The 26,795-nt window shown below is 34.9% G+C and overlaps 5 protein-coding genes and 1 long non-coding RNA gene across 9 annotated transcripts; 5 read left to right on the top strand and 1 right to left on the bottom strand.

Moving 5' to 3' along the window:
- Window positions 1-100: 100 nt before the first annotated feature.
- On the top strand, window positions 101-3,562 carry LOC135125702 (uncharacterized). Its single transcript, XM_064051358.1, has 4 exons — window positions 101-379; window positions 1,653-1,751; window positions 2,069-2,246; window positions 2,353-3,562. Exons 1-4 carry the CDS (start codon window positions 101-103, stop codon window positions 2,889-2,891), a joined length of 1,095 nt encoding a protein of 364 aa, XP_063907428.1. The 3' UTR covers window positions 2,892-3,562.
- A 2,931-nt stretch (window positions 3,563-6,493) lies between these two features.
- On the top strand, window positions 6,494-7,793 carry LOC135125632 (brachyurin-like). Its single transcript, XM_064051279.1, has 6 exons — window positions 6,494-6,630; window positions 6,680-6,848; window positions 6,900-7,069; window positions 7,218-7,310; window positions 7,361-7,503; window positions 7,564-7,793. The coding sequence occupies exons 1-6, from the start codon at window positions 6,543-6,545 to the stop codon at window positions 7,732-7,734; spliced, it is 834 nt and encodes a 277-aa protein (XP_063907349.1). The 5' UTR covers window positions 6,494-6,542; the 3' UTR covers window positions 7,735-7,793.
- Window positions 7,794-8,903: 1,110 nt separating this feature from the next.
- LOC135125701 (uncharacterized) lies at window positions 8,904-15,316 on the bottom strand. Its single transcript, XM_064051356.1, has 2 exons — window positions 10,219-15,316; window positions 8,904-9,103 (listed from the first exon to the last, which is right to left on the bottom strand). The coding sequence occupies exons 1-2, from the start codon at window positions 15,314-15,316 to the stop codon at window positions 8,904-8,906; spliced, it is 5,298 nt and encodes a 1,765-aa protein (XP_063907426.1).
- A 1,916-nt stretch (window positions 15,317-17,232) lies between these two features.
- On the top strand, window positions 17,233-18,214 carry LOC135125631 (uncharacterized). The gene is made up of 2 exons (XR_010279925.1): window positions 17,233-17,280; window positions 17,348-18,214. It is a non-coding gene; the product is annotated as an uncharacterized LOC135125631 (long non-coding RNA).
- Window positions 18,215-18,405: 191 nt separating this feature from the next.
- On the top strand, window positions 18,406-19,824 carry LOC135125630 (zinc finger protein 142-like). Of its 3 annotated transcripts, none has more exons than XM_064051277.1 (2): window positions 18,406-18,515; window positions 18,574-19,824. In XM_064051277.1, the coding sequence occupies exon 2, from the start codon at window positions 18,584-18,586 to the stop codon at window positions 19,745-19,747; it is 1,164 nt and encodes a 387-aa protein (XP_063907347.1). In that variant the 5' UTR covers window positions 18,406-18,515; window positions 18,574-18,583; the 3' UTR covers window positions 19,748-19,824. The 3 variants fall into 3 exon arrangements, with proteins under 3 accessions (XP_063907347.1, XP_063907348.1, XP_063907346.1); XM_064051278.1 differs by having other exon boundaries at window positions 18,561-19,824; XM_064051276.1 differs by having other exon boundaries at window positions 18,406-18,520.
- Window positions 19,825-24,988: 5,164 nt separating this feature from the next.
- On the top strand, window positions 24,989-26,592 carry LOC135125629 (zinc finger X-chromosomal protein-like). 2 transcript variants are annotated; one of them, XM_064051274.1, is made up of 2 exons: window positions 24,989-25,052; window positions 25,119-26,592. In XM_064051274.1, the coding sequence occupies exon 2, from the start codon at window positions 25,129-25,131 to the stop codon at window positions 26,461-26,463; it is 1,335 nt and encodes a 444-aa protein (XP_063907344.1). In that variant the 5' UTR covers window positions 24,989-25,052; window positions 25,119-25,128; the 3' UTR covers window positions 26,464-26,592. The 2 variants fall into 2 exon arrangements, with proteins under 2 accessions (XP_063907344.1, XP_063907345.1); XM_064051275.1 differs by having other exon boundaries at window positions 24,993-25,052; window positions 25,106-26,592.
- Window positions 26,593-26,795: the final 203 nt, after the last annotated feature.

The following is a 26,795-nucleotide window of genomic DNA, read 5'->3' as shown; positions in this document are numbered from 1 at the left end:
CTTTAACGCTTGTTCGGTTGTCATTTCATATTAGAATCATAGAGATTGAACATTTAAATAGAATTGAAGGTATATAACACAATAACATGTAGTGTCGGCGATGGGCGCAGTTCCTAGTTGCGGTAGCGGAATGTACCGCGCTGTCTGCACAAGACGTGCAGGCTTTGAACTAGATTTCAGTGGGAACGGTCTTGACGACGAGGTAGTAGTTGACCAGACTTCACCGCTAGTTTTAGGCCGAAACGGCCTGCTTGGACGGCATGTTCGTCATGGAGGGGTGCTGTCTGGCAGGCTTGGTGTAGATAGAATCACCGTCGCGAGGGAAACCAGCCCAGACCGGGAGCTCCAAACTTCGCTCACGCTACGACACCCCCTCTGGGTATTTTGCTGTGCTCATAAATGAAATTGTTATATTTTGTTCTATGTTTGTTCGATCGCCACACTCTCATAATGATTCGGTTTCTGCCATCCAATTTACATATGTGTAGGTCTTGTGTTTGTTCGGTTTTCATATGTGTAGGTCTGTCAATTCGCGAGTGTTTTTCTTTCACATATCTTAAGGGTTTTGAAATGTAATAAAATGTCGTCCGGGAATAAAACCAAGGGGGTTTTTGCGCTGAGGGGTAAATCTTCGCAGCGTATTTCCCCCTGTGAGGGTGGTGCCGTTTCCCCCCCTCCAAAACAATTTCTGTTAATTATTTCTTGCGCTCTCGACAGTGTATGCACTTGTATGAAAGAACTTCTTCCCGCCATTTTTCAAAAGCAAAAAAAAAAACACAACGTAGGTTCTCATTTGTTAGACGATCACAGCCAAGGCCAAACTTTGAATTTTGAATTTTTCGCGGGCCTTTCAAACTGTTTCAAGGTCAATTTTTAAGGCGGGAAGTTGGGTTATCACAATACAGACTTATCAGAAAATATTATAACTTTTATATTTTACCTTTCTGGCAGCCTCGGCTCCTAAATCTGCGCATGCGTCACATTTTATTAAATATATGCAACCAGTAATGCGACGATCGGAATTATTAAGGCTTTTTTTTAGTTTTATAAACTTTAAAAAGAAGTAGTACAATGCAAGAGCACCTATTATATAAGTATTAATTATTTTCATATACATTCATTGATTCATTGATTAAAAAACACAAACAGTTGTGCTTTTCATGAAATCAATTTGTTTTATTATACTTAATTATTTAAAAATTTATTTCCTGTCTTACACACTTTACCAATATTAAAATCCTTTGTTTATTATAATGTATTAATAAAATTCATAATAAAGTGAAACACCAAACAGAACAATTTCAAAATTTTATGGGAGATTTAAAAATCTGAAAATCAGATTTAAAAATGTCTCGATACTGGACATCAAAAACCCAATTTTGTAAAATTATCTTTTACTTTCTTCGTATATAATGGAATTCCATCATTCTGTTTCTTTTCTAGAAACAGCAATAAAGGTACGTACAGTTGCGGACAGTGAATTTCGTTCATACAATTCACGGGAATTCACAAAAATTCACTGTAGTCTTTGCTTTATTGTCATGATCAGGGGGAGCGCACTCCCACTAATTTGCTAAAAATTGGCAATCTAGTACTACCTAACGTCGCCTTCGCGCTGTGATCGACAAATTTAGTAACTTTTACATCTTTAGAATAATGCGTTTGGCACTCCACTAGTTGGCAATCCTACGTCGAACTTGTCATCTCTCACAACGTGTGTACCTCTACGCGCAGATCGCGATTTTGTGTTTGTGAGAGTTTTAAGTTTAAGTTTTGATTGAATTTGAATTCTTTTAGAACACTTTGTAAAATAATAATGCCGTTTCAATGCTGTGTTAGAAGCTGCAAGAAGCCAAATAACACCATACTGCATTCATTTCCCAAAGATGAGGAGGTTAGTATAATAAATAGTTTAATTTAATTACAAAATAAATCAAGTTTACTGATATAGCAACGAACTTAATGAGAGAAAATCATAAAGCAAACCAGTAATAAGTAAATTGAAGAAAATATTGCCCCATTATAATTCAATCATAATATGCAACAATATTTTCCTATATTATTTCAGCTTTTCAAGGTGTGGTGTAGCACCATTGGAAGAGACGACCTTACTGAAAAAGGCGTGCAGTGGATAAGGCGGAATTATCGCGTATGCGATATTCATTTTGATGAAAATTCCAAATTTGTCTCCTGTCATAACCGAACAAATTTAAAAGTGGGCAGTATACCTAATCTACAACTACCAGGTAAGAACAACAGATGTAACGCAATCGTTGTGGATCGATGGAGTAACAAATAAAAAAAATCTATCTACAACAATACACCATACTTATGTAGTTTATTTTCTTTCAGCATCAACAATAACTCCGTCTGTGAACATGGCAGTCAATGTGGTAATTTTACCTACAAACAGGAGTCAAGAACAACAGCAGTCAGTTCTTGATGAAAATGCACTGCTATTCACATCAGATGAAACACCTGTGCTTGAAACAACCACACAAGGCGTTGTCCGCACAAGAGAATCGATACTAAAGAAACGAAGGAATTTATTACTGGAATTAAATTTACGGAAAAGGGCGCAACTTACACCAAAAGCAGCAAAGCTGTACAAAATTGCAAGTGAATACCGACATGTGGCCAAAAAACTACAGTCAGATGTGGAAAGCAACAAAGAAAAGTTGCAGACCATTATCCAGCAAGTTGAAAATGGAGCTGTTTTTGGTGATAGGATTAATAATGCAACATTTAGATTTATTAGATCGCAGATTTTGAGGCAGAACAAAGCACCACGAGGACGACGATACAGCCGTGAAGACAAGATATTTGCAATGTCTTTATTAAAACATGGTGGTACCAATATAATATCTTTAATCTGTGGTCATGATGACTGACGTAAGTATTGTCAAATTTAATTTAGCTTCGAACCTGCCATCGATTAGTTATTTTAATGAAGGTAAACTAATATCCCTTTTCCAAGATGGGATGTCGCTACACTTTCGGGCTTATCGCGGACTAGTGTTAGTTATCGTATAAAAAAATGTTTGCCCCTTTATGTCAAAATGACAAAAAAAGGTTAGAAAGATCTAAGGGCTAATTTAGAGTTTTTTTCTGTCAAAGAAATTGGGTGGACGAAATTCACTGTCCACGACCGTACATATTTAACGATTAAATTAAAATTGTGTTGTCAAAAATGACAAGTCAAAACCTTTTATGATGTACCAAAATTTTTTATCGGAATAATTTTTATTTTTTAAAGCATAAATTAACAATTTTCTGCAAAAAGTTGTGGTGGAACTTAAAGTAGAACCCTAAAGTTATTTTCACCGCAAAAATCATCTCTGTGTTTTCACCCTAACAAAAGTTTACATGGGGTCTAAAATTTAACATGAGAATTCCTATTGTCACTTAAAAAAAAAATGCACAGTATGCACTGCAAATCACTCGTATTTATACCAAGGTTTGGAATATTCACATTTCAATTTTCGTACCGAAATGAAACCTTCGATTCTGGGTACACTTCAAGTAATCAAAGTTATCTCTGTCCATGGTTCCGCCGACGAGGTTCCCCCTCACCGAGTAGTACTAAGTACTACGTAGTTCCCCCTTAAATGTGAAATACAATGAAGTTTGAATTTACCACATAAATATTTAACGCATGCGCAGATTTAGAAGCCGAGGATGCTTTTGAGGATTTCGTTTCTTTTCTGATAGTTGGTAGCTCTCCTAGGGAATTTCTGGGTAGTATCTAGTGAGAGGGTTGGTAGAAGATGGCTAGCTTGGTAGAGAGAGATGACGTGTCACTGTTTTTTTGTTTGGTGTGAGTGAAACACGCGGTAAAGTAGCTAGATTAACTGTAATTGGTTTGGTAGTTAGAAAAAAAGGGGAAGCCACAAGCGTAGCTAATTTATTGCTCTTTTTCTAGTCGGAAATATGCGAATTTTCGACCGACGCAACACGTGGTGTAAATTTGATTTATTGTTTGTAAATTCACAGTTTATGTTAGGGTTTTAATCGTTACTAGTTCTAACACAATTTAACAGTCATAAGATTATTAAGATCAAGCACTTGCTAGGAAATTTTATGAGATTCATTTACTCAGGACTCATCCTTTGTTTATCAAGTTATAAGATAAGGTTTCAGGATGCTTATACTTGAGTGTTACATTATCACACTTCTTAACTCGTCACACAAGATTGTCAATAGTTCGTCTACGGCAGTTAAATCAATCTAACGTTGTCTCACTCTGGGAAAATGATCGTGAAAGTGCGGTAGAATTTAGAATATCGTGGACTGAGGGTCGAGGAAATTAAGTTTTTCCCCTTAGGCAGTTATCATCATTTCATCATCATCACCTCATGGAAACATAATTCTCGCCACGTGGGAAACTATATCATCGAGACGCATATTTCTCGCAACGCAGGATGCGTTTTGTATTTATTTATTTTGTGTTTGCAGTGGTGATTGTTTGGGATAAGCTGGAGACAGTCCATGATATAAACTCTCAAAGCTAAATGTTTTAAGTAACCATTCACTTGGATCAAGGCATCATTTATCAACATGTAAATTCTTTGTTTGAATCGTTGATAAAGTGTGGCATAATTTAACATAATATAAATTCTTTGTTTGATTTGTTGATAAAGTGCGTAAATTTTCATGCTCTGCAGTTCCTAACCTACTGTATTTTTTTTGTTTGCACAAGTTTTACTTCACACCAGATCTTTTTTTTTGCTTTATAAAACTTTGCTAGTTTTTTCTATGTAAATATTTTGTTGATTAATGCTTCCATCATAAATTGTCGGACGTCCAATCTTAATTTGAGATAAGATTTATTTGCTATTTCAAATTTCACGAGAGTGTATGGCGAATTTACATGTTGTTTGGTGTTTTTTTGAAACTTTAACACTTGTTCAGTAGTAGTTGAATATCAAAATTATAGAAATTGAACATTTAAATGGAACAGAAACACGTGGCGGAAGTGGAGTGCGCGGTTCCTTGAGCTGTCGGAATTTATCGCACCATCTGCACAAAAAACGCAGATCTTGAGTAGAAGTCAGGGGAGCTGTCTGGATGACGTGACGCTCTCGGCTTGTCCCAATAGCCGGGATTTCCAGCCCTACCGCGGCACGTTCTTTCGTGATAGATAGGTATGTGCTTGCCGATAGAATATAATTACCGCCGTGGGTGGGAGCACAGCCACAACCAGGGGCCCCAAACTCCGCTCGTGCTACTACGCCCCCTATGGGTAATTGTGCTGTGTTCTAGAATGAAATTGATATAGTTGAATCACCACACTCTTATAGCGTTCTGGTGCCGCCACTGCTGCAAAGTTTTTATTAAAATTTTGTTCTCGTGTTGACTGTCATAATGTTAAATTTGCCGCCACACGTCCGTAATAACTTGTGTATTTGCATCCAGTTACTTTGATTCAGATTTTTCTTTGTTTTTATTAGATTTGTGATATCCAAATATTTGCATTGATTCAGAACTTTAATTTCATTCAAAGTTAGGCAAGTTTTTTTTTGTAGCTGAGCACTTTTTGTCAGTGGAAGAATAAACGTTTTGTGTCCTCCATATATTTTGTGTTTTATTTAGCGGTACTTTTCCAACCTTGAGGACCACCATTTGCATCTGAACGCATTCCGCCACAAGGCCAAATTTTTCAATTTTTGAAATTTTCGCGGGTTTTCAAACTTTTTTCACATATCCATTTAAAGCGGAATGTTTGGGTTGTCACAATTGTGAATTTGCAAACAATGAAAACAAAAATTATATGGAATAGTCAGAGTTTTATACATGTCAGGTTACGAACTTACTAATAAACTGATATTGCACTAACTGTGGTCATTGAGGCGGACTGTGGCGTCGAATGTATTTCATTTTTATGACATTATGAACTAAATTTAATCTACGCGTTCTATTTACAAGGGCCACAATAGCAGATCAAAACAAGAAGTGACGCTGATGCGCAAAAATAAGACGAGATGTTTTTGAATTCTACCTCTACCCTAAGCCGAGGGTTTTAAAACTCCTTTAAACATGCATGGTTGACGTTATTGAACTATTTTTCTAAATTTCAAATTCAATGGTAAGCATAAACAGTTATTTAAAATTTGCCTTTTCATTTTCTGCGAAATATGTGACGTCCTTTTAAGATGCTAATGCCAAAAGGGACCACTTTTAGTGAATAAATGTCTATCCATAAAAATAACATTTATTGTTGTCTAAATTGTAATGCACGGTAGTTTCGTGACTTTACCTGTCTTAATAACTTTTTACAACTTAATAATAGTCTCAAAGATATCTCCATTCCTCTTCCTCCTAATCATGATGCTTATCTCTACATTATTGTTAGTTTTTTAATCATAATAATATGATGGATAACCATTAACGTGGAAAATTAAACAATAAACAAATATCAGCATATACCTTCCTTATCAAAGTAGTAAATAATATCTTTAAAACGTAATTATGAGATTAAAATTTAATTTATAAATATGTCTTCAATTTAACTCATTGAGTTCCGTACTTAAACTCAGTCAAACATGAGTGCGAAACTTACCATCTTATTACTATTTGTTTCTGTTGTTTTGGCAAAACAAACATTAATTCGGCTTCCGAAAGTCAACCCAGGTATACATAGACCTTTTGTAAAATTAGAATACAAATCACTGAAATTTAGACGGAGGCATTGCAAAACAAGGACGAATCATAGGTGGCAATCCAGCCGCAGTTGGCGAGTACCCATGGCAGGCTGCCATCTACACTACTAAACCAGATGGAAGATACTTCTGTGGTGGAACTCTTCTCAACGACCAGTGGATTCTGACAGCAGCCCAATGTGCATACGAGTAAACCGTGCTTTATTTTATTTTCCTAGAAAAATTAATTGACAATTTTAGAGCTACATCGTTTACTATACAGTTGGGATCTAATCAGCTCTCGGGAACAGATCCCAATCGTCTTACTGTAACTGCGTCGAAATATTTCATAAACGACCGGTTTGATCCTACTGTCAGTCTTGCCCATGACATGGCTGTTATAAAGTTAAACGAACCGATAAATTTCACAGGTACTTTTACTTAAATTAGAATCTTAAGAACTGTAATTATTAATGATCATGTGAAAGTCGCATGAACATTCTCCGCTAAACCCTTATTGACTCCGAATATAACCTTTGTGCAACATTATTCTCTAGTGACTGTATCTTTTCTATACAGACTATATCAAACCTGTTGACTATTATGGTAGAATGGGAATGTTGTATCCAGGTGCCGTTTTAACAGTTACAGGATGGGGACAAGCGAGTGATGGTAATAATCACAATTTTGAAATTCCTTTTTGTATTTTTTTTTTATTTTAGCTGATACTAATTTAATTAATGACCTTCAAACAGTTGACGTTTCTATTATCCAGTCGAAAGAATGTAGTATTTACTATGGTGACCAAATCGTAGATGGTATGCTTTGTACAGTAGGCCTTACAAACAATGAAGGAATATGTTTTGTGAGTTTTTCTAATTAAATATATGCATGCTTCGAATTATAGGAATATTCGAATTTAAAGGGAGACATCGGTGGACCCCTGTTATCTAGAGCTACCTCTGGAAATGGAACTTCAGTAATGGCTATTTCTAGCTGGGTAAGTCAAAACGGCTGCGAAAGTGCTTATCCAAAGGGATATACAAGAGTAGATTGGTATAATAACTGGCTTACACAAACTTTAGAAAATAACTAATAAAACATTATTGTACATGGATTAAATTAGACTTGAAACAATAAAAATAGAGCGATAAAGGTACTCTAATTTCTTAACCCAACATATGCATATACGTTGTATGACACTCCTAAACGAACGCAATCGTTCTTTTCAAAAGTACTAATAGAAAACTGTTCTAAAGTTATAATGTTCTACAACATACAAATCTAAATCTTAATCTGTCGGTCACCGTTTACTCCTAATGTTTTGTAACAGTAAGTAATTAGGTATTAAATACTTCTGCGTTATTTTTTCGAATCAATAATAATCATTTACTGCTTATTTAACCACATTTAGAACTGATTATTCTTGGACGGAAAATTTACTTGTTGTTTTTTTTCAATCCATTCTGGGATTTTTTCCTCCAAATTACCCAAGCAATCGCAGCAATGGAAAAATACTGCATTAAAAAAGGATACGATTAATTTCTTTCTGAATTCTTAAGAGCACGATCTTCTGATGGTCTCTCGTTCCAAGGGTAGGTGGTTAATCGAATAAGTTGTGACGAACCGTCACTAAATTCGTTCACGAGAAAATCGTAACAAAAAGACGAATAACAAACCCCCAAAACGTAACAACAAAATTCGAAAATTTGCAAATCTTAATTACTTAACACGAATGTCCTAATCTGCATATAGTACCATTCAAATAGACAATCCAACTCAACCACCAATCCCCGAACGTAGGAACAAAATTCGCATATTCGGAAATTGCAAATATCATTGCGCTTGTCAGACATTGCAAACAACATGTACAGAATCGTACACCATAAAAATCGCAATCGCAATTACTTTCATCCGAAATTGTATCCAAACTAAAACAGCTGCAAACGAAACGCAGACGCATAAAAAACATCAAAAAAACGTGTTCCGAGTAACACATAAATCACGAAGAAATATGGCTTACTAACGTCGCGGGAGACAAGATTAATGGGTAAAAGTCCCTATAAAAGCAATAGCGCCGGAAGTGATATTCATTCAAGTTTCGAGTTGCGGTCGAAGACTATGCCCATTTTCGTATCGAGTTTTTTAACCATTTTTGCTGAATTTTGAAGAAATCCGAACTTGGAAAAAATTGCTGAGCCCGAGAAAAAGATAGAAAATTCTCAATGCTGCGTCTGTGTAAGTCTGTCTTTAGTCATCCTTAAGTTATCTTGCTTTCAATTTTTCATAATGTGTTCTCGAGTTCGGTCGTACGTATGAAGCGTTTAATTTATGCGTTTTAGTCGGGGGATCTTCGTACGTTTGGTGTGAACAGATAGCGCCGGGGGCGAAAGGAATTTTTAGCGTTACCAGATGTTCTCGTTTGCGGGTGGCACGTTTGGCCTTAGTCGTGGGTGAGGATTTTTCTATAATTTACCAATCGTTTTCTATTATAATAATCATTCCAACGTTTCCTTAATTTGCGGATTCAACCCCTTCGTTTGCGACACGGATATTTTAGATGAGTTTTTGGGAAGTTTCCAAACTGAAACCATTTTTATTTGATTTTCTTGCACTCGATAATTTTATTTTGAATTTATTGCCGTTTAAATATGATTTCACTGTATTTTAACGCATTTATGGTACTAATTTCCAAACGTTTATCTGTACTTAAAGACTCTGACTATTCATTTTTGCATTTATTTAACTGTCCCGTAACCGCTGATTTTCTCGTGAGCAAATGAATTATTAGTTTTTTAATTGTTTTTAGCTGTTTTAATAGTACTTAATTAGCGGATAAATGCCCAATCGCAGTTTATTAAATACTTAAGTAAATACTCGAATTCGTAGTAGTTTTCGAAGTTTATTTATCACGCGCGTAATATTAATATTGTTTAGAAGATATCGCACATAATTAGGAATTTACTGAATTAATTTCAAGTTTTAATTGCATGATGATTTTAGGATTAAATTTAATTTTAGTCGTGGGTTATGTTCATAAATTTTAAGGTTTTTAATAATGGAACACTGTTTTGCGCGAAATAAAATCACCTTTTACTCGTAGTTACACGGTTTATTTAATAACGCACAAATAATATAAAATGCCGGTCTCTCGGGTCGGCACGTCTTTACCCTCACGATACTTCTCGACGACTCCCCGAGAGCATGAAATAATAAAAATTAGGTAAACTACCCTAAAACGGGTGGGAGTAGGGTGGACAAATTGGCTACGCCCAAACCCCTGTTCAGGTAGACTGAACATAGTCCCCCCGTTGAAGTACTAACTTCAAGGATGACCTACTTATTGTGATAAATAGTACATAATAATAAAGAAACAAAAAATGCCTAAATAAAAGAATACATGTCAACTAAGATCATATAACAGGAATTAAATTGAAATTAACAAGAGTCCAATAATAAAATGAGATATATATACGCATCTATAGCCCAATTGCGCATTAAATTGGTAACGGGCTTAATTTCCGCACTGATCTTTGCACTATCCCGTTTCTGGTTCGCACTGACACAGTCCTTATTTTACCATCACGACCGGGATGTATGATTTCAACTCGACCGAGACACCAACACAACGGGGGCACGTTATCCTCGTGCACGATGACGATGTCGCCCACAGTGGCCGATCGGACGGAAGTTGCCCACTTCGATCGTTGTTGAAGCTCGACCAAATACTCCCTGGACCACCTTTTCCAGAAATGTTGTCGTAACTGCTGGATCTTTTCCCATTGACCCAGTCGGTGAATGTTGATGTCGCTTACATCAGGTTCGGCAGGTGACGTAAGTGCAGTACCGATCAGAAAGTGGCCAGGGGTAAGTGCGGATAGATCGTCGGGATTTGAGGATAATGGAGTTATAGGTCGTGAGTTAAGACACGCCTCGATCAATGTCAAATAGGTATACATTTCCTCATATGTGAACAATGACTGCCCTATAACTCGTTTTAGATGGTATTTCATGGACTTAATGCCTGCTTCCCAAATTCCACCAACGTGTGGTGAGCGAGGTGGGATAAAACGCCAATTAACATTATTACCCGCGCAATCATTAATAAATTTACGAAAGGCATCAGATTTAATAACATCGAAATGTATGACTCGTAATTCGCGATTGGCTCCCTTAAAATTTGTTGCGTTATCGGAATAAATATTTGAAGGTTTTCCTCTTCGAGACATAAATCTTTTGAAGGCTCCAATAAAGGCTAACGAAGTACAGTCGGTGACTAATTCAAGGTGAACTGCCTTGGTGGCAAAACAAACAAACAAACAAATATAAGCCTTTATAGACTTTTTTCCACGACCCCTCCCTTCTCGGATTAGAATTGGGCCGGCGTAATCGACCCCACAATTAAGGAATGGTCGTACTAGATTTACTCTATCTTCAGGTAAATTTCCCATTATTTCTTCATAGGGAATCGGTTTCGAACGTCTGCAAAGTACACATTCGTGGAGAATTTTCCTAATTATGTCACGTCCGCCGATAGGCCAATATGTTTGTCTAATAACTGCTAAAGTCGCTTGCGGTCCAGCATGTAACTGACGCAAGTGTGTCTGTAGTACAATTAATTTTGTAATATGGTGTAATTTTGGAATAACCAAGGGAAATTTTTTATCAAACAAAATATTTGCATTGACGAGTCTACCACCCACTCGTATTAATAAATTATCGTCTAGAAAGGGATTTAATTTGATTAAAGGACTAGATTTTGGTAAGGCATTACCTTTTATGAGACATTTGAATTCCTCAGGAAATGATTCCTGTTGGACCATTTTAATAATAACGTTGCGACTATTTTCAATTTCTTTTACAGTTAGTGCGCCATTTACACCTTGTCTATATCTGACTCTGTTGTAAAATCGTAAACAAAAGGCTACTACGTTAATTAATTTTGAAAATGATGAGTACCTTAATAATAAATCTGATGGCGATTGATCTTTATTGTGTACTACTGCCTTTGAACAGACGGCCTGACGTCGTTCTTCAACTTCGAAATTATTTATTAATACCTTAAGATCAGTAGAATGTGCGACCTTTTCACGTAATAACATTGGTCCATTGAACCATAATTGGTTGTCAATCAATTGTTTCGGACTGCAACCTCGAGAAAGAATATCTGCGGGGTTTGATGATGACGATACGTGATTCCAATTCTCTACTCTTGTCAACGATTGAATTTTAGAGACTCGATTGGCAACAAATGTGGTCCATGTACTTGGTGTCGCTGCTAACCAACTTAGAACGATGGTAGAATCAGTATAATAGAATTCACCGCTAATATTACATCTTAGACTGGCTCTCACCTGCGCTGTTAACTCCGCTAATAATACGGCTCCACACAATTCTAATCGAGGTAACGTCTGTGTTTTAATTGGTGCCACCCTCGATTTGGCGGTTAATAAATGAACCTTAATATCCCCTGTTTTTTGGATTGTTTTAATAAAAATACACGCCCCATACGCCAATTGTGAGGAATCACAGAACCCATGTAATTCTGTACGAACCGGAACTTGACCACTTAAAACGCAACGCGGAATGACTATATCGTTGAGATCTGATAATGTTTGCATAAAATTAATCCATTGACATTCGAGATGATCAGGTAACCCTTCGTCCCAACCCAATTTCGCTATCCACAGTTGTTGGAGGATGATTTTTGCGGTAACAATTACTGGCGCAATCAATCCCAGAGGATCAAATAATTGAGCAATGATAGACAATACAGTGCGCTTCGATATTGTTGAATATGTGTCTTTTAAGTTTATCCGATACCGAATATTGTCCGATTTACAATCCCATATAATACCTAATGTTTTAGAAATCCCTTCCTTATCTAGATTAATTTCGGAAGAACTGCATATATTTTCAGGCAATAATGCCTTGTTATTTGACGCCCATTTACGTAATTGAAAGCAACCTCGTAACAAACAGTCGGTTATTTCGGTCTTAAGCTTTACAGCATTTTCTAAAGTATCGCTACCACTTATCAAATCGTCAACATACATGTTGTTAATTATATGATGATGTGCATTTGGATAGGTTTTCCTTTCATCGTTAGCGAGTTGGTGTAACGTTCGGATCGCGAGAAAAGGCGCCGAAGTGATTCCAAAGGTTACTGTTTTAAGTCTGTACGTCTGAATTGGAAGATTTTCATCGAATCGCCAAACCAATCTCTGGTAATCGTGGTACTCCGGATGAACTCCTATCTGCCTATACATCTGTGAAATGTCTGCGGTAAATGCGACTATGTGTTCGCGGAAACGCAATAATATAGGATATAAATCCGAGTGGATTTTTGGACCAACTAATAACTCGTCGTTTAGGCTTTTATGATTAGATGATCTAAATGATGCGTCAAACACAATACGTAATTGTGTCGTGGTACTTTCTTTAAGAACACCGTGGTGTGGTAAATAATAACTACCTGGATTATCAATTTCGTCTTCAGGAACTTGTTCCGCATGACCTTGTTGTAAATAGTCTGTAATTACTGCCGAATAGGATAATTTAAAATTCTCGTCCTTTCGGAATTTACATTCTAACGATTTAAAACGTTTTATGGCCCCTTCCCGAGAAGTACCTAAGTTTGGGTTTTCCGCCTTGAACGGAAGTGGTACCGAATACCTTCCCATTTCTAAACGTTTATGACCCTCCATAAATTTCTTTTCGCATAGGATTTCGTCGGCCGATTGAGGTTTTGCGGAAGTTTTAAATTCGTCTAATTCCCAGAACTTTCCAACCATTTGTTCAAGGACGGGTTGGGTATAATAACAAGAACCCTGTTTTACAACCCCCGGATTATCTCCATGAGCATTAACCACTACCCAACCGAATTTAGTTTCCTGTAAAATAAAGTCCTTATTCAAACATCTCCGATTAGGCTCTAAAATTTCGAAGAAGGCTTGAGCACCTAACAATAAATCTATCGTCCCTTTGACATGAAATGCGGGATCTGCTAATTTTATGTGGTGCGGAAACTCTAAATTAGCGATTGAAAATGACGTGGATGGTAAAAATTCCGAGATCTGTGGCAAAATAACACATGAAAGGTTCAAATCATAATGTCGGTAATTAGAATGAATTTTGATACTTGCTAATTGTGAGGCACTAGTATTACAACGATTGACACCAGCGATTGACAAAACGATCGGTTGTGATTTAAGATTTAATAATTTTGACATTCGCTCTGAAATAAAATTTAATTCGGAGCCGCTATCTAACAGTGCCCGCACTTGATGTTTATTTCCCGATTTATCATAAATTTGTACCTGGGCTGTTGGAAGTACAACCTTACTAAAATAAACTTGTCGAGAATTTACCTTAAGAACAACGGATTGATCTGATTCGACTTGATTATTTTCACTGCTCGTACTTGGTATTTCGTTTGGCTCGGGATTATCTACATGTAACAACGCATTGTGATGTCCCTTACAAATTTTACAGACATACGACGATTTACATTCCGCAACCGTATGACTGTTCTGAAAACAATTAGAACATAGTTTTTTGGACCTCACGATCCTTAACCTATCTGTTACCATTAGGTTAATGAATTTTGCGCAATGAAATAAATAGTGAGGATCGGAACAATATGGGCACATTACTGATCTGTTTGAATTGGTATTAAATTTTGCCTTCTTGTTTTTATTTGTTGATATTGCTGCTACTCTAATATTCCCCTTTTTTGAATGGGTTTCTTGACAATTATTATTCGATTTATTAGACATTAAATGGAGTGTTTCTAACGTTTCACACCGTTTCTCCAAAAATTGTTTCAGGTCTTCCCAAGTTGGAAGTTCCGAACTTAATTTACCCTGCCATTCTCTTTTTGAAACAAAATCTAGTTTTTCTGAAATTATTGATACTAACATGATGTCTCGAAATTTAGCGTGATCAACATTATGAACTGTGAGCGCTTCTAAATGGCTATTAACACTGTCCAATAACTTTCTTAACTCTTCATGCGAGGGTTTATTAATATTAGAATTATTTAAAATGCCAAAAATGTGATCTTGCACAATTAATCTTGGATTGCTATACCGGTTTTTTAACAGATTCCAAGCGGGTTCGTAATTTTCACTAGTTACCTTTAATGATTCGATGATTTTTATTGCCTTGCCCTTTAGGCAAGACTTTAGATAATGAAATTTATGAATCTCTGAAAGGTCATTATTTTCGTCAACAAGAGCGGAAAATGTGTCGTGGAAAGAAGTCCATTCTGTGTATGAGCCATCAAACGAGGGTAACGTTAATTCTGGCAGTTTTACATTAACCGCGCTATTTTGAACTCTACTAATATCCGATTTTTTTGCAGATTTGGCTGAATATTTGGCTTCCAATGCTTTTAATTCGCACATAACGCTATAAAATTCCTTGTGAAAGGTGTTGCATTGATCTGCGGTAGATGCTAGTTTTAAAACCGTTTCCAATTCCTCAATTTCACCTTGAATGTCGAAAAATTCGTCATAAATTGACCCGGTTCTAGTCAAACATTCTTGTACTTTTGCCAAACAAGCTGGGCTTTCTTTAGATGACTTTAACTCGTTTATTACGTTTTGAGCCATGGTTAATTTGCGTTTTAGCGTTCCCCGCTTAATATTTAAACCAGAAAGTTTTTCACTAGTCATTGTTCACTAATGATTCAACGATAATCTACTTAACACTGATACGAAATAAAGGACTAATGAAAAAGGAATGAACTGCACTTACTGGTTGTCGTCAGATGTCACGATGCTCAAGATTGCCCTGGACGTGAAGCTGCCGAAGAAGTCGTCTACGGTCTGGCGATGCTGTTGTAGTCCTCTACAGTCTGGCGATGTGTCGTCGTCAGATGTCACGATGCTCAAGATTGCCTTGGACGTGAAGCTGCTGAAGAAGTCGTCTACGCTTTGTGGATGTCGTCGTCTTCGGATGTGAAGCTGTTGCAGAAGTTCTGGGGATGCTGTCGTCGTTGGATGCCACGATGCTCAAGATTGTCTTGGACGTGAAGCTTTTATCGACGATACAGGCGAGAACAGTACCACTAATTCCGCGAGAAATCCGGCTCGAAGGACCAAAATGTTTTGCGCGAAATAAAATCACCTTTTACTCGTAGTTACACGGTTTATTTAATAACGCACAAATAATATAAAATGCCGGTCTCTCGGGTCGGCACGTCTTTACCCTCACGATACTTCTCGACGACTCCCCGAGAGCATGAAATAATAAAAATTAGGTAAACTACCCTAAAACGGGTGGGAGTAGGGTGGACAAATTGGCTACGCCCAAACCCCTGTTCAGGTAGACTGAACAAACACAATTGCGTAGCGCTTTAAATATAGTTTTGCATTATGTAAATTTATTCTCATGTTTTATTTTTGCCGTTCTCCATTTACATATTTACTCAATTATCCTTTTGATATGGTTGTAATTCTTTCTTTCAATATATGTATTAAAATGTTAGAAATGTTTAATTATTACCTCTTCTCCCACATGCAGTTTAGCTCTTCCATTTCCAAGGAAATGGGCCTACACCCAAATAAATAATTTTGTTAGTGTCCAAATGCTCGACCGCGGTCAAAAACTATTTGGGCACGACAAAGTCCCAGCAGCAAACTTAGGCAACTATCAGAAAGTTACAATTACAGGATCAAGCTTTAATGAAGAAATACAAAATTTAAATTATACAGATGGAATACTTGATGAAGAAAATAAATAAGAAATCAGAGCGTAAATTTTAAGTCTAAATATTGTTACGTTGAACGTGTGAATAAAAACGGCGTAGGTTAAACTCAACTCATATCAACAATTTATTTCTTAGTAACTCGAATTTACACGACTAATTACAGCGCAACTTGACAGGATTTTCTCGACACTCGCTGGACTCGACTCGATTGAATAATCCTCGTTCCCGACGGTGGCCTCTATTTAAACCTATACGTTCCTTTCGATCGATCGAGAACAGCGCTCGCCATCCTAACCGCTTCTAGACTTGTCTGGAGCACCCATTCGCTACTTCCGCTTCCAGGCTTTTTTCCGGCCGCCGTCACCGACAATGAGTCATCATTGCCGGACTACTAGAACCCTTAGACGTCGTACCGGGACGGCATATGGGTTTATTTCGTAACAATATCATATGCACTCTATATTATATTATTCGCTTAAATTTTAAAAATGCAATAGAAAAAAGTTTTATTATCATATTTACAAAACAGTTAATTATTTTTGTTTATTTTGATAATAAATTGTTTGTGAATAGATTCTATTTTCTATTAATTATTTTTATTATTAATTATCAAAAAAAAAAAAATGGTTGCTCCAAAAACGGAATATAATACTGCATAAAATCACTAGAACTAATTGATAAGACACATTATACTCATCATATCAGTTTCCTAAGGAAGTGGTAGAAGGAAAGGAAATAAAAATGTAAAAAAAAAATCGTTAGTAATTAAATTTATCTTAACGTATCAGTTAGTAACCAGTAACTATTTTGGTTGTAAAGATTTATACTTTTAATAGTGTATTGTATATTGCATACATTATCTTTAGTTTCTAAGTTAGGGAAATTTGTTGTAATGTTGGCAACAGACAAAAATTATTCGTTAAAAAAGTAAGTTTTGTTTCCTTTCTGTATTCTCTATATAATTTGGACAATAATTTTTATTACATTTTTTAAGGGCAGGCAATTTGTTTTTAAAATAGCAACTGCTGTCCAGCAGTAAAGAAAATTTGGATTGACAAATGCCATTATTGAAGTTTGAGGTTATGTGGTTTACGTTAGCGTGGCGGTTCATATTAAATTCATGGACCATACTTTTATGATTATCAGAAAATGTGGAGCGTTTTTTATTAAAGTGTAGGTAAGAAATAACTGTATGTTGTACTTCATCTACATAATAACGGTTAATTAATCAAGTTATAACGTTGAGGACAAATGTAGATCAAACTTCTAGGTTAATCATTATTAGATGGTTGGGTAAGAAAAGATAATAAAGCTTTTATATTATTTAATATGAATTTAGCCGAACCAGAAGTCAACAAGGATGTCATTGCTAATTTAAGATGTTTTAAGCATGACCATCATTGTAAAGTTTGTCGAACGAACAAACTTTACAATGATGGACATTTCTTGGAAGATTGACTCATACTTTACAAGATGGCGAATGAAAACTTCACAACAGAAAACCTGAACATTGAGAAGATTCGCTAACTGAGGAACACACTCTTGAACACATTCTCCAGTCAACTTTAGTTTTGAACAACTCTTTTTGCATTCATACCATTGAGAATGGACACAAAAAGTATGGTGTGAATGCAAAAAGTGTCAATTCAAAACTAAATAGTTCATCATTAGATAAACAGAGACTCATTGATAAGCAAGATTTTTAATAATAGGAACTGTATTTTTGTTTAAGCTGGTTATAGTCTACAAGTGCTAATGTTAGATCAGAGTTATTAGTTTAAGTTATAAGAATTGTACAAGTGTTTCCCAGTTTTTGTAGTTCCCAATGTGTTAGTAACAAATTAAATATATTTTCATTTGATCACACGTATTTTTTTATTTATTTAAAATTGATATTGATTTCAATATACAAAAAATGTCAAATAAAAGTGAAAATCTGTTGAGTTATTTACACAAAAATTTGTAAATACAAAATTAACGTCTTGAGAATATATCGATTTGAAACGAGCTTTAAAAATCCGAGTGTTAGTATAATGTGTTGCATAACTTAGATAACTAACTACTCCGTTTTTGAGGTTAAGTTGTCTAATGTGAAACAAAAATTGATTGATTTGGTCCAATTGCCACACATTTCGTCACTTTTAACAATTACGTCTCGAAGTGTAGGGTGAGAACAATAAAACATTCCTTCCATTTTTAAATAAAAGTAATTCATTTCAGATAAATTGAAATGCCAACTTTGGAATATTCTGAAGGGTTTTTTGCAAGTTTGACACCTACTTTAAAGAATGTCCACAATTGTAAAGAGTGTCCATACTTTACAAAATCCTTTTTTGTTATGGTAAATCACGCCAGACGTCACAGTTCGCCATTACACCATTTCAATTGTGAAAGTACCTCCCTTGAAACCTATTATTGCAAAGACTGCAATTTTCAAACTGAACTAACACTGTGTTTTAAACAACACCTTCAACAGCGTCATCTCATTAAGAGAGAAAACGAAGAAAATGCGTTAATTGGAGAATACACCATCCGAAAGTGGCATCAGCATATCAGAGAATGTATTCAAAACCAAAAAAGTCCAGAAGTTATAACTTCTATTCATAACACTGGAAATGATATAGTCATGTATCAATGTGATGATTGTGAATTCAAATGTGAGTACAAGCATAGATTAAAGCAACACAAAATTTTAACCCACCTCAGTGATGAGAGAATGTTTAGCTATCACTGTACAAAGTGTTCATATAAAGCTAAACAGCAACATCACCTCAAAAGTCATATCATTAACCGCCATTTAGATGAAAAAGAAATTAAATGGTATCAATGTAAAGAGTGTTCATATAAAGCTAAAAATAAAGGATCTTTAAAAAGCCACATAAATGCTCGCCATTTAGGAGAACAGGATGTTAAATGGTACGAATGTCAAAAGTGTCCATATAAAACTAAATTCAATGGAGGTTTAAGTGTACACATAAATAAATACCATTTAGATGAAAAAGATATTAAGTGGTATGAATGTGGGCAATGTACATACAAGTCAAAACATAAAGGATGTTTGAGTAGTCACGTAATTACTCACCATGTAGACGAACGAGATGTCACGTGGTACGAATGTGAAAAATGTCCATTCAAAAGCAAATTTAAATGGAAATTAACAACTCACGAAAGCGGACATGTAGAAACAAAGGACGTTAAATGGTATGAATGCAAAAAGTGTGCATATAAAACTAAACAGTATTCAAGTTTAAGTATACATATAAATGCACGCCATTTAGATGAAAAGGATATTAAATGGTATGAGTGCAGACAATGTTCATTTAAAAGTAAATACAGATCGTCTTTAAGAAATCACATGAAGGCACGTCATTTGACTGGAGAGAATTCCAAATAATTTACGAATGAGAAGTGTCCATTTGGTGCTAAATGTTAAGCATTTTAGATGACATCAATAAAACGCGTACAACTCTATTCTATCTTTCCCCTATTTTTAAAAAATATATATTTTATGGTGAAGTGAGCAAACAAGCTTTAGCAAGTTGAACTTAAGCATATATTAATAAAAAATATTTCCCCCTTGGTTATCTGCTTTAAACAGACTTATTATTAGAGAAAAAAAGAGTGCGTCGGCCCAGGGACGTACGGATGGAGTTTTAACTCTGCGTTGTCAATTTATAAAAATTAAACACGTATACGCGGCGAGGTCATTAATTTTCTTTTAAAAAATATAAAAAAAAAACAAATATGTTGCCTTTGTGTTTTTGCAAAAATGATGAATAATGATGATGATTGGGTTAATTAAAGTAAATATCCATGTATTGTCAATTGTTGTTTATTATAAAATATACTTTTTTAATTTATTTATCATATAGAAATATCTAATTATTATAATATAGCGCGGCGTTACATGCCTATGTTGAGATTCAGTTCAGACCGGTGTCGGTGTTGGTGTCGAACTAGACGTCCTATTCCGGCGCGTCTAATACGTGTTCTATAATACGAAAAGAAAGGAGTTAAAACTCCAAAATTGATAAGAGAAATGTACCCAGAACAAGTAAAAGGTCTAGAACAGAATAAAATCAGTGAAATTAGTTGCTTATTTATGTTTTTTAATTTGCAATATTTCTTTAACACAAGCTTTTTACAAAGTTAAACCCATAGTAACAGGAAAATAATTGTAGAGCCATTATCGCTAGTTAAAATTTCTACCTATTTTGTCTGTAAGATCAAGCTCCCACAAGAAACCCATAGTAAAATTTTTGAATAATGAACTACCGCGCAGTGGTCGATTCTAACCTTACTTGAGTGGGTAATTATACACCGGAAAGTTAACAAGTTTGGTATCGGCATGGACGCCGATTCCGAGGTACCCCAGGGCCGGCCCCAGACATGAATTTAGTTTTATGTGTGGAAAAATTACACTATTCAGAAAAACGCTTCAGATGGTTTTCGCCTCGTTATCCTTTTTATTTCCTGAACATAAGCTAAGTTTCCAGTGTAAAAGCTTCAAAGGATTCTAAACATTCGAGACTTTCTAAAGACCTTAAGATTCCATACATTAGAAATTGCGAATTGTAAATACACCAAAAATTCTAAATAAACTAAAGTTCTAATGTTCTAAATATAAGAAAGATCCAGCACAATCTTAAAAATTTTAAAGAGCTTGAAAATACTAACAATCCTAGAAATTGTAAAAATTCTAAACTTTATAAAACTTCTAGTAGTTCTATATTGTTCAAAATTTCCAAAGATTGGAAATAGCTACTATAAAGAGTCTAAAGAGTCTGAAGACTTTAAAAACTAAAAACACTAAACATTCTAAAGGAAAAGGATTTTAAGACTCTAAAGATTTTAAAGACTCTAAGGACTCAAAAGTTCAAAAGATTTTTTAAATTCTATTTCAAAGATTCTAAAGTTGTAAAAATCGCGTGAACTCTTAAAGTGCCAAAAATTTTAAAGATTCCAAAGACCCTAAAGGAAATACAAATTCTAAAGAGCTAAAAATTGTGAAGATCTGAGGAATGATTTCTTTAATTTTTATAAAACCTGAAAGCACTAAAAGCTTTGAACTCCTTAATTGGAGATTGTAAAGATTCCGGAGATTCAAAAAATTACAAAGATTTAGACTTTTGAAGTCTATTAATTTTGTAAAATTTGGAAAAATTTAGAAAGTGGTAACAATTTGGTAAACCTAGAAATCTTGGAAAATTTGGAAATTCAAAAAATTAGAAAAAAATTCAAAATCTTAAGATTGTAGATATTCTAAATATTTCTAAGTTTTCGAAGGTTTGAAAGATTTAAAAGTTTTCAAAAGTTTCAAAGACTGTAAAAACTCCAGACATTCTAGAGATCTTAAAGTTTCCATCAACTATAAATTGCGAATTGTAAAGACACAAAAATTTCTAAATAGTTCCAGAAGGATCCAACAAAATTTTAAAAAAATTAAGATCTTAGAGGTACTAGTCTTCCTATAAATTTTAAAATTTTAAACTTTGCAACTCTGAGAACTCTGAGGATTCTAAAGAGTCCAAAGGCTAAAGATTCTGAATACACTAAGGACCCAATCGTTAAAAAAATTAAAATTCTTTTCCAAATATTTCAAAGATTCTACAAATTATAAAAATCGCATGAACTCTTAAAGTACAAAGATTTTAAAGTTTCCAAAGACTCTAAACAAACAAAAATCCTAAAAATATAAAAATTGTAAAAATCTGAACAATGCTTTCTTTAATTTTATAAAATCTAGAAAAAGCACTAGATGTAACACCTTAATTATTATCTTGTAAATCTTACAGAATCTAAAGATGCCAAAGATTTAAAGACTCTTCTTATTAAGATCCTTAAATTTTAGAAAATCTGGAAATACCTAGAAAGTGTGAAAAATCTGCAAGACCTAAAAATCTTGAAAGCCGAAGAAAATGTTGAATTCTGGCTTATCCGAAGACTGATATTTTTGTAAAATTTGGAAAATCTGGAACTTATGGAAATTTCAAAAATTAATAACTGAATTCTAGAAATTCTAAACATTTTATTGTTATTAATTTAAGTTAAAATTAACAATTTTTCGAAGTTGTATTTGTTCGACTGTGCTTTTGGGTTCTAGAGTTCTGTCGAAATAACTTTCGACTATTTTTTTTCATTTATTCTTTAGTTCGTAACTCAGGTTTGCTTGCTATTACTAACTCTCACTACGTTTCTTATGTTCTGTTGTTGACAGGTACTATAAAGTTTCAGAAGAGGGTTTAGTTATAGACATATAATTACAAGATGTTTTAGAAGTACTCTTAGTACTTATTTAAGAGATGTATTGCATCCTGCCACAACATGAATGGACTATAATATACAAACAAAACTAAAAATGGAAAGCAAGCGACAGAATAAAAAGAGAGCATCCTTATTGCCTTGAGCTGAGTCTTTATGGAACTTGTGGCCTGGGAAAAATTTCTATAATAGAATTGTCCGTTCCATTGCCTGTCGCTATGAAATTCCAAGTAGAGGTTCCTTGGGTGGAGTGTCTTCCAGCATCTACCGAATCCTTGCCTGGGTGCTATCCTTTAGCCTTCCAGGGAGAGTTTGAGGTCCACAAAAATTCTCCCTAGGCTCTGTTGACTATAACCTAGCAAGTTTTCGCATCAACACCTCCTTGGACTACATCAGGAATCAGCTAATCGATTAATTACAGAACCCGAAGAGAGTACTCAACTTCTGTTGAATCTTTGAGTTCGTACCTAAGTTGCAGCACCAGGTTTCGATCCCAAATAACGCAGTCAAATGAGTCGACTCCGATGGAAACCCGAAGCTTTTCTTTCATTGCCTGGGAAGAAAGAAAACTTATTTAGGATTAGGATTAGGTGTGTGGAACTATATACAGGGTTATTCAGTTAAGATGACCCATTTCTGTTTTTAAAATAGGCGACCCATAATACCGATTCCACTTGAGCCTGGATTACAAAAAATGTTTCAAAATTGAATTGTATCAAAGTTTGCTTATAAGATAAGTATATAGAAACGTCAGTGTCAGAAAAATGACTATGCATTCTTACGATAATAACGAGAAAACCGACATGTTTGCCGCATCTAAAAGAGATTTTTGTGGGCAAATTGTGTTTTTTTATTGCCTGGTAGGTGAACGAAACACATTCAATAAATTTAAGACTGTCATACAACTGTCATAAATTGCTGACTTTGGCTTCATCACTGAACAAAACACACTCTTGTGCAAGAAGTTATACTTGATTTTCCAAGCTAGTCGCAGTCTGGTTCCGTTTCCTCTTGTTAGCAAGCCACTTTCTTACGCAACGAATTTTCTAGCCTCTTGAAAATTTTGGGTGTTGGGACCACACGGTCAGGGTATCTTCCGGCATACAATTTTGCTGTACGCTTAGCCTTTTTATGTCATTCTCCATAATGTGTCCATAACTAAGGATCATCTCGGTTTTCTCGTTATTGAATGCATGCATAGGCGTTTTTCTGACACTGACGTTGACTGACGTTTCTATACATTTAGCAAATTTTGATACAATTTAATTTTGAAACATTTTTTGTAATCCCGGTTCAGGTGGAATCAGTATTTTAGGTTGCCTATTTTAAAAACATAAATGGGTCATCTTAGCTGAATAACCCTCTATAAAAGCTGAAAATATTGAAATTGTCGACTTAAACCATGACCATGAAGCGAAGATCCTCGCGTTTTTGGAACAGTGCTGTTCTTCGATTGGTCCTTCAGTGGCCTTCGAAATTCAGATCATGGCATTGTCCAGAAAATAAAATCCAGGAGATCTTCTCAATTAAGGCATTTTTGCCCTAATTACTATAACAGACATTACTTTAGTGATCTATAACCGTTTGTTGCCACATGTGATCTCAAAATTGTGCAAAATGCAAAATTGGCCACTTCCGGGTTTTCCAATTATATATGATTTGCATCAGGACAGCTACCTGCCCAAAGAGCTGCCGCCTGATGAGTCTTGTTTGCAATACCTATCGTTTCTCATTCTTATTTCGCTTTTTTTACCGCTCAATAAAGTATACTGCACATATAGAAATTACTGCATTTGCACGCATATTTTTTCGATTTGCTTATACAGGGTGATACAAAAAAAATTACTCAATTTATTTTATTGATTAAATCAAGAACTGCAAAACTGAATGCCTTGAACTCTTGCATTTTTCCCAAATTGGGGGGGCGTATATAATACGTTATTGTTAGTATTACTGCACCAGCCTAAGTTGAAATACGTGTTCTTGCAAAAGTGATGATTGACGTCATAATAAAATTTTGTAAATTAAAAACTTATTTGAAACATACGCATAGCATGCTCCTTTATATTTACTTTAGCATTACATATTTACATATGTTTATTTCAACTTATAGGGATTCTCATAAAAAATATAAAATGTGCAAAATCAAATTTTATAATTTTTCGAAAATGCTGGATATATTTCATTGTACTTCAGGAGCGAGGGAAGTTCTGTTAAACAATTTGCAGCAAATGTTTTCATTCTATCTTCCCTCCTCTCATTACACCTCCGTTCGTATAATTTTAATTTTTCTGAAACATACCAGATACAGATGTACTGTATTTGGAATCATTATTGTATGATGTGTTGTATAAGCTGGGCGTATTTGACGTTGATCTTTATCATTGACATTTCTTGGTTAACCAAAAAGTGAATTTGCGATAGTTTTTAATAAAACAGTAAGCGAAAAAAATTCAGATATTTTTAGTGGTCTGTTAAAATGATAACAAAGTAATTAATTGTAGGCGAACTAAAATGTCGACTGTGGAAGATTCCAAAACGTTTTCACGTACGACTTTTAACTGTGAAAGGGCCACTATTGAAAATTACTACTGCAAATATTGCAACTTCCATACGGCAATGACAATTCTTATCAAACAGCACTTAGAAGAGTCTCACAGTGATAAAATGGGCCACAGAGATGTAGTATTAATTGCAGAACATGGCTTCAAAACATATACTTGTGACAATTGTAATTTCAAAACAACGCTTTTCATGAGGTGGGGTGAACATCGTACCCAATGTCTAGGAAAGAAAGAAAATCGTCGGCGTTACAAATGTGATGAGTGTGGAGTAGTTTTTAGGTATCTAGACTCTTTAAAAACACATAGAATTTCCAAACATCTTAGCGCTGATGAAATACATTGGTACTTGTGCTCTGTGTGTTCATATCAAACTAAACATAAAATACTTTTGAAAAAACACATGAGTGCAGTCCATCATAATACAACAGATATTAAATGGTATGAATGCACAAAATGTACATTCAAATCTAAACGACCGGAACGTTTAGAACAACACACAATTACCCAACATTTGAATCAACAAGATATTAAATGGCATCAATGCATAAAATGCCCATATAAAACTGAACTTGAGTCTTCCTTAGAACTTCATATAAATTTGGAACATACAGATCAACAGAGTAATGAATGGTGTGAAAGTCAAAATTATCCAAATGAAGCTCAAAACAATACACAATTAAAAAGTCACTCAAGTAAACACCATTTAGATGAACATGACATTAAATGGCACCAATGTAAAAAATGTCCATTCAAAACTAAACACACATATTCTTTAAAACTTCATACAAATGCAAAGCATACAGATGAGAAGAATATTAAGTGGTATGAATGTGAAAAATGCCCATATAAAGGTAAAGAAAAATCACATTTAAAACGTCACATAACTACTCAACATATAAATGAACAAGACATGAAATGGTATAAATGTCAAAAATGTTCATACAAAGCTAAAACAAGGATTCGTTTAAAAGAACACATAAATGTTCGACATTTGGAAGAAAAGGATATTAAATGGTACGAATGCAAAATGTGTACATTTGAAACTAAGCATCCTCGAAGTTTACGTAAGCACATGAGTCTACGCCATGTAGATAGACAGGATATTAAATGGTATGAATGTAAAGAATGTCCTTACAGAGGCAAACAAAATGTGGATTTAAAACGACATACAATTTCGCATCATTCAGGTGAACAGCGGGAGATCAAATGGTATGAATGCAAATTATGTCCATTCAAAAGTAAATGGGACGCCGCCTTAAGGAAACATGTCAAGACCCAGCATTAGAACGGAGATGGAATTTTAAATGAGTTGTTTCAAAACCAGTAACTCCCCTTTTTAATTTACAAAGCTATGTAATGTATTAATATGATAAGACTACAAAAGCTTTCATTTTTACTATACAAGAATTCACTAAACGTTACAATATTACTATTACTATTATTAAGACCCACCACTGACCCGGAAATGACCGGCATTCAGGCAAGACTTCTATCATTACGGGTACTAAGACCAAGTAATGATATGCATTGATTAGATTAACAGAACAACTTTCGAGATTCTAGAATTACAGCATACAAATTAGTCTGCTATTATTCTCTAATCTCACCCCATCCCCA

This window comes from Zophobas morio, unplaced genomic scaffold (genome assembly GCF_036711695.1).
Source record: "Zophobas morio isolate AGI-343-1 ecotype UQ-CSIRO unplaced genomic scaffold, CSIRO_AGI_Zmor_V1 ptg000009l, whole genome shotgun sequence".
NCBI lineage: Eukaryota > Metazoa > Arthropoda > Insecta > Coleoptera > Tenebrionidae > Zophobas > Zophobas morio.
This window is presented reverse-complemented; position numbering and strand designations above follow the sequence as displayed.

Coding starts and splice junctions, on each gene's coding strand:
- LOC135125702 (XM_064051358.1), top strand. CDS start 101: ATGGGCGCAGTTCCTAGTTGCGGTAGCGGAATGTACCGCGCTGTCTGC. Junction 380..1,652: donor CGCTACGACACCCCCTCTGG/GTATTTTGCTGT, acceptor TTACATCTTTAG/AATAATGCGTTTGGCACTCC. Junction 2,247..2,352: donor ACCTAATCTACAACTACCAG/GTAAGAACAACA, acceptor ATTTTCTTTCAG/CATCAACAATAACTCCGTCT.
- LOC135125632 (XM_064051279.1), top strand. CDS start 6,543: ATGAGTGCGAAACTTACCATCTTATTACTATTTGTTTCTGTTGTTTTG. Junction 6,631..6,679: donor GCTTCCGAAAGTCAACCCAG/GTATACATAGAC, acceptor ACTGAAATTTAG/ACGGAGGCATTGCAAAACAA. Junction 7,311..7,360: donor ATGGGGACAAGCGAGTGATG/GTAATAATCACA, acceptor TTTTTATTTTAG/CTGATACTAATTTAATTAAT.
- LOC135125701 (XM_064051356.1), bottom strand. CDS start 15,316: ATGACTAGTGAAAAACTTTCTGGTTTAAATATTAAGCGGGGAACGCTA. Junction 9,104..10,218: donor CATACATCCCGGTCGTGATG/GTAAAATAAGGA, acceptor GGTAAATTATAG/AAAAATCCTCACCCACGACT.
- LOC135125630 (XM_064051277.1), top strand. CDS start 18,584: ATGCCAACTTTGGAATATTCTGAAGGGTTTTTTGCAAGTTTGACACCT.
- LOC135125629 (XM_064051274.1), top strand. CDS start 25,129: ATGTCGACTGTGGAAGATTCCAAAACGTTTTCACGTACGACTTTTAAC.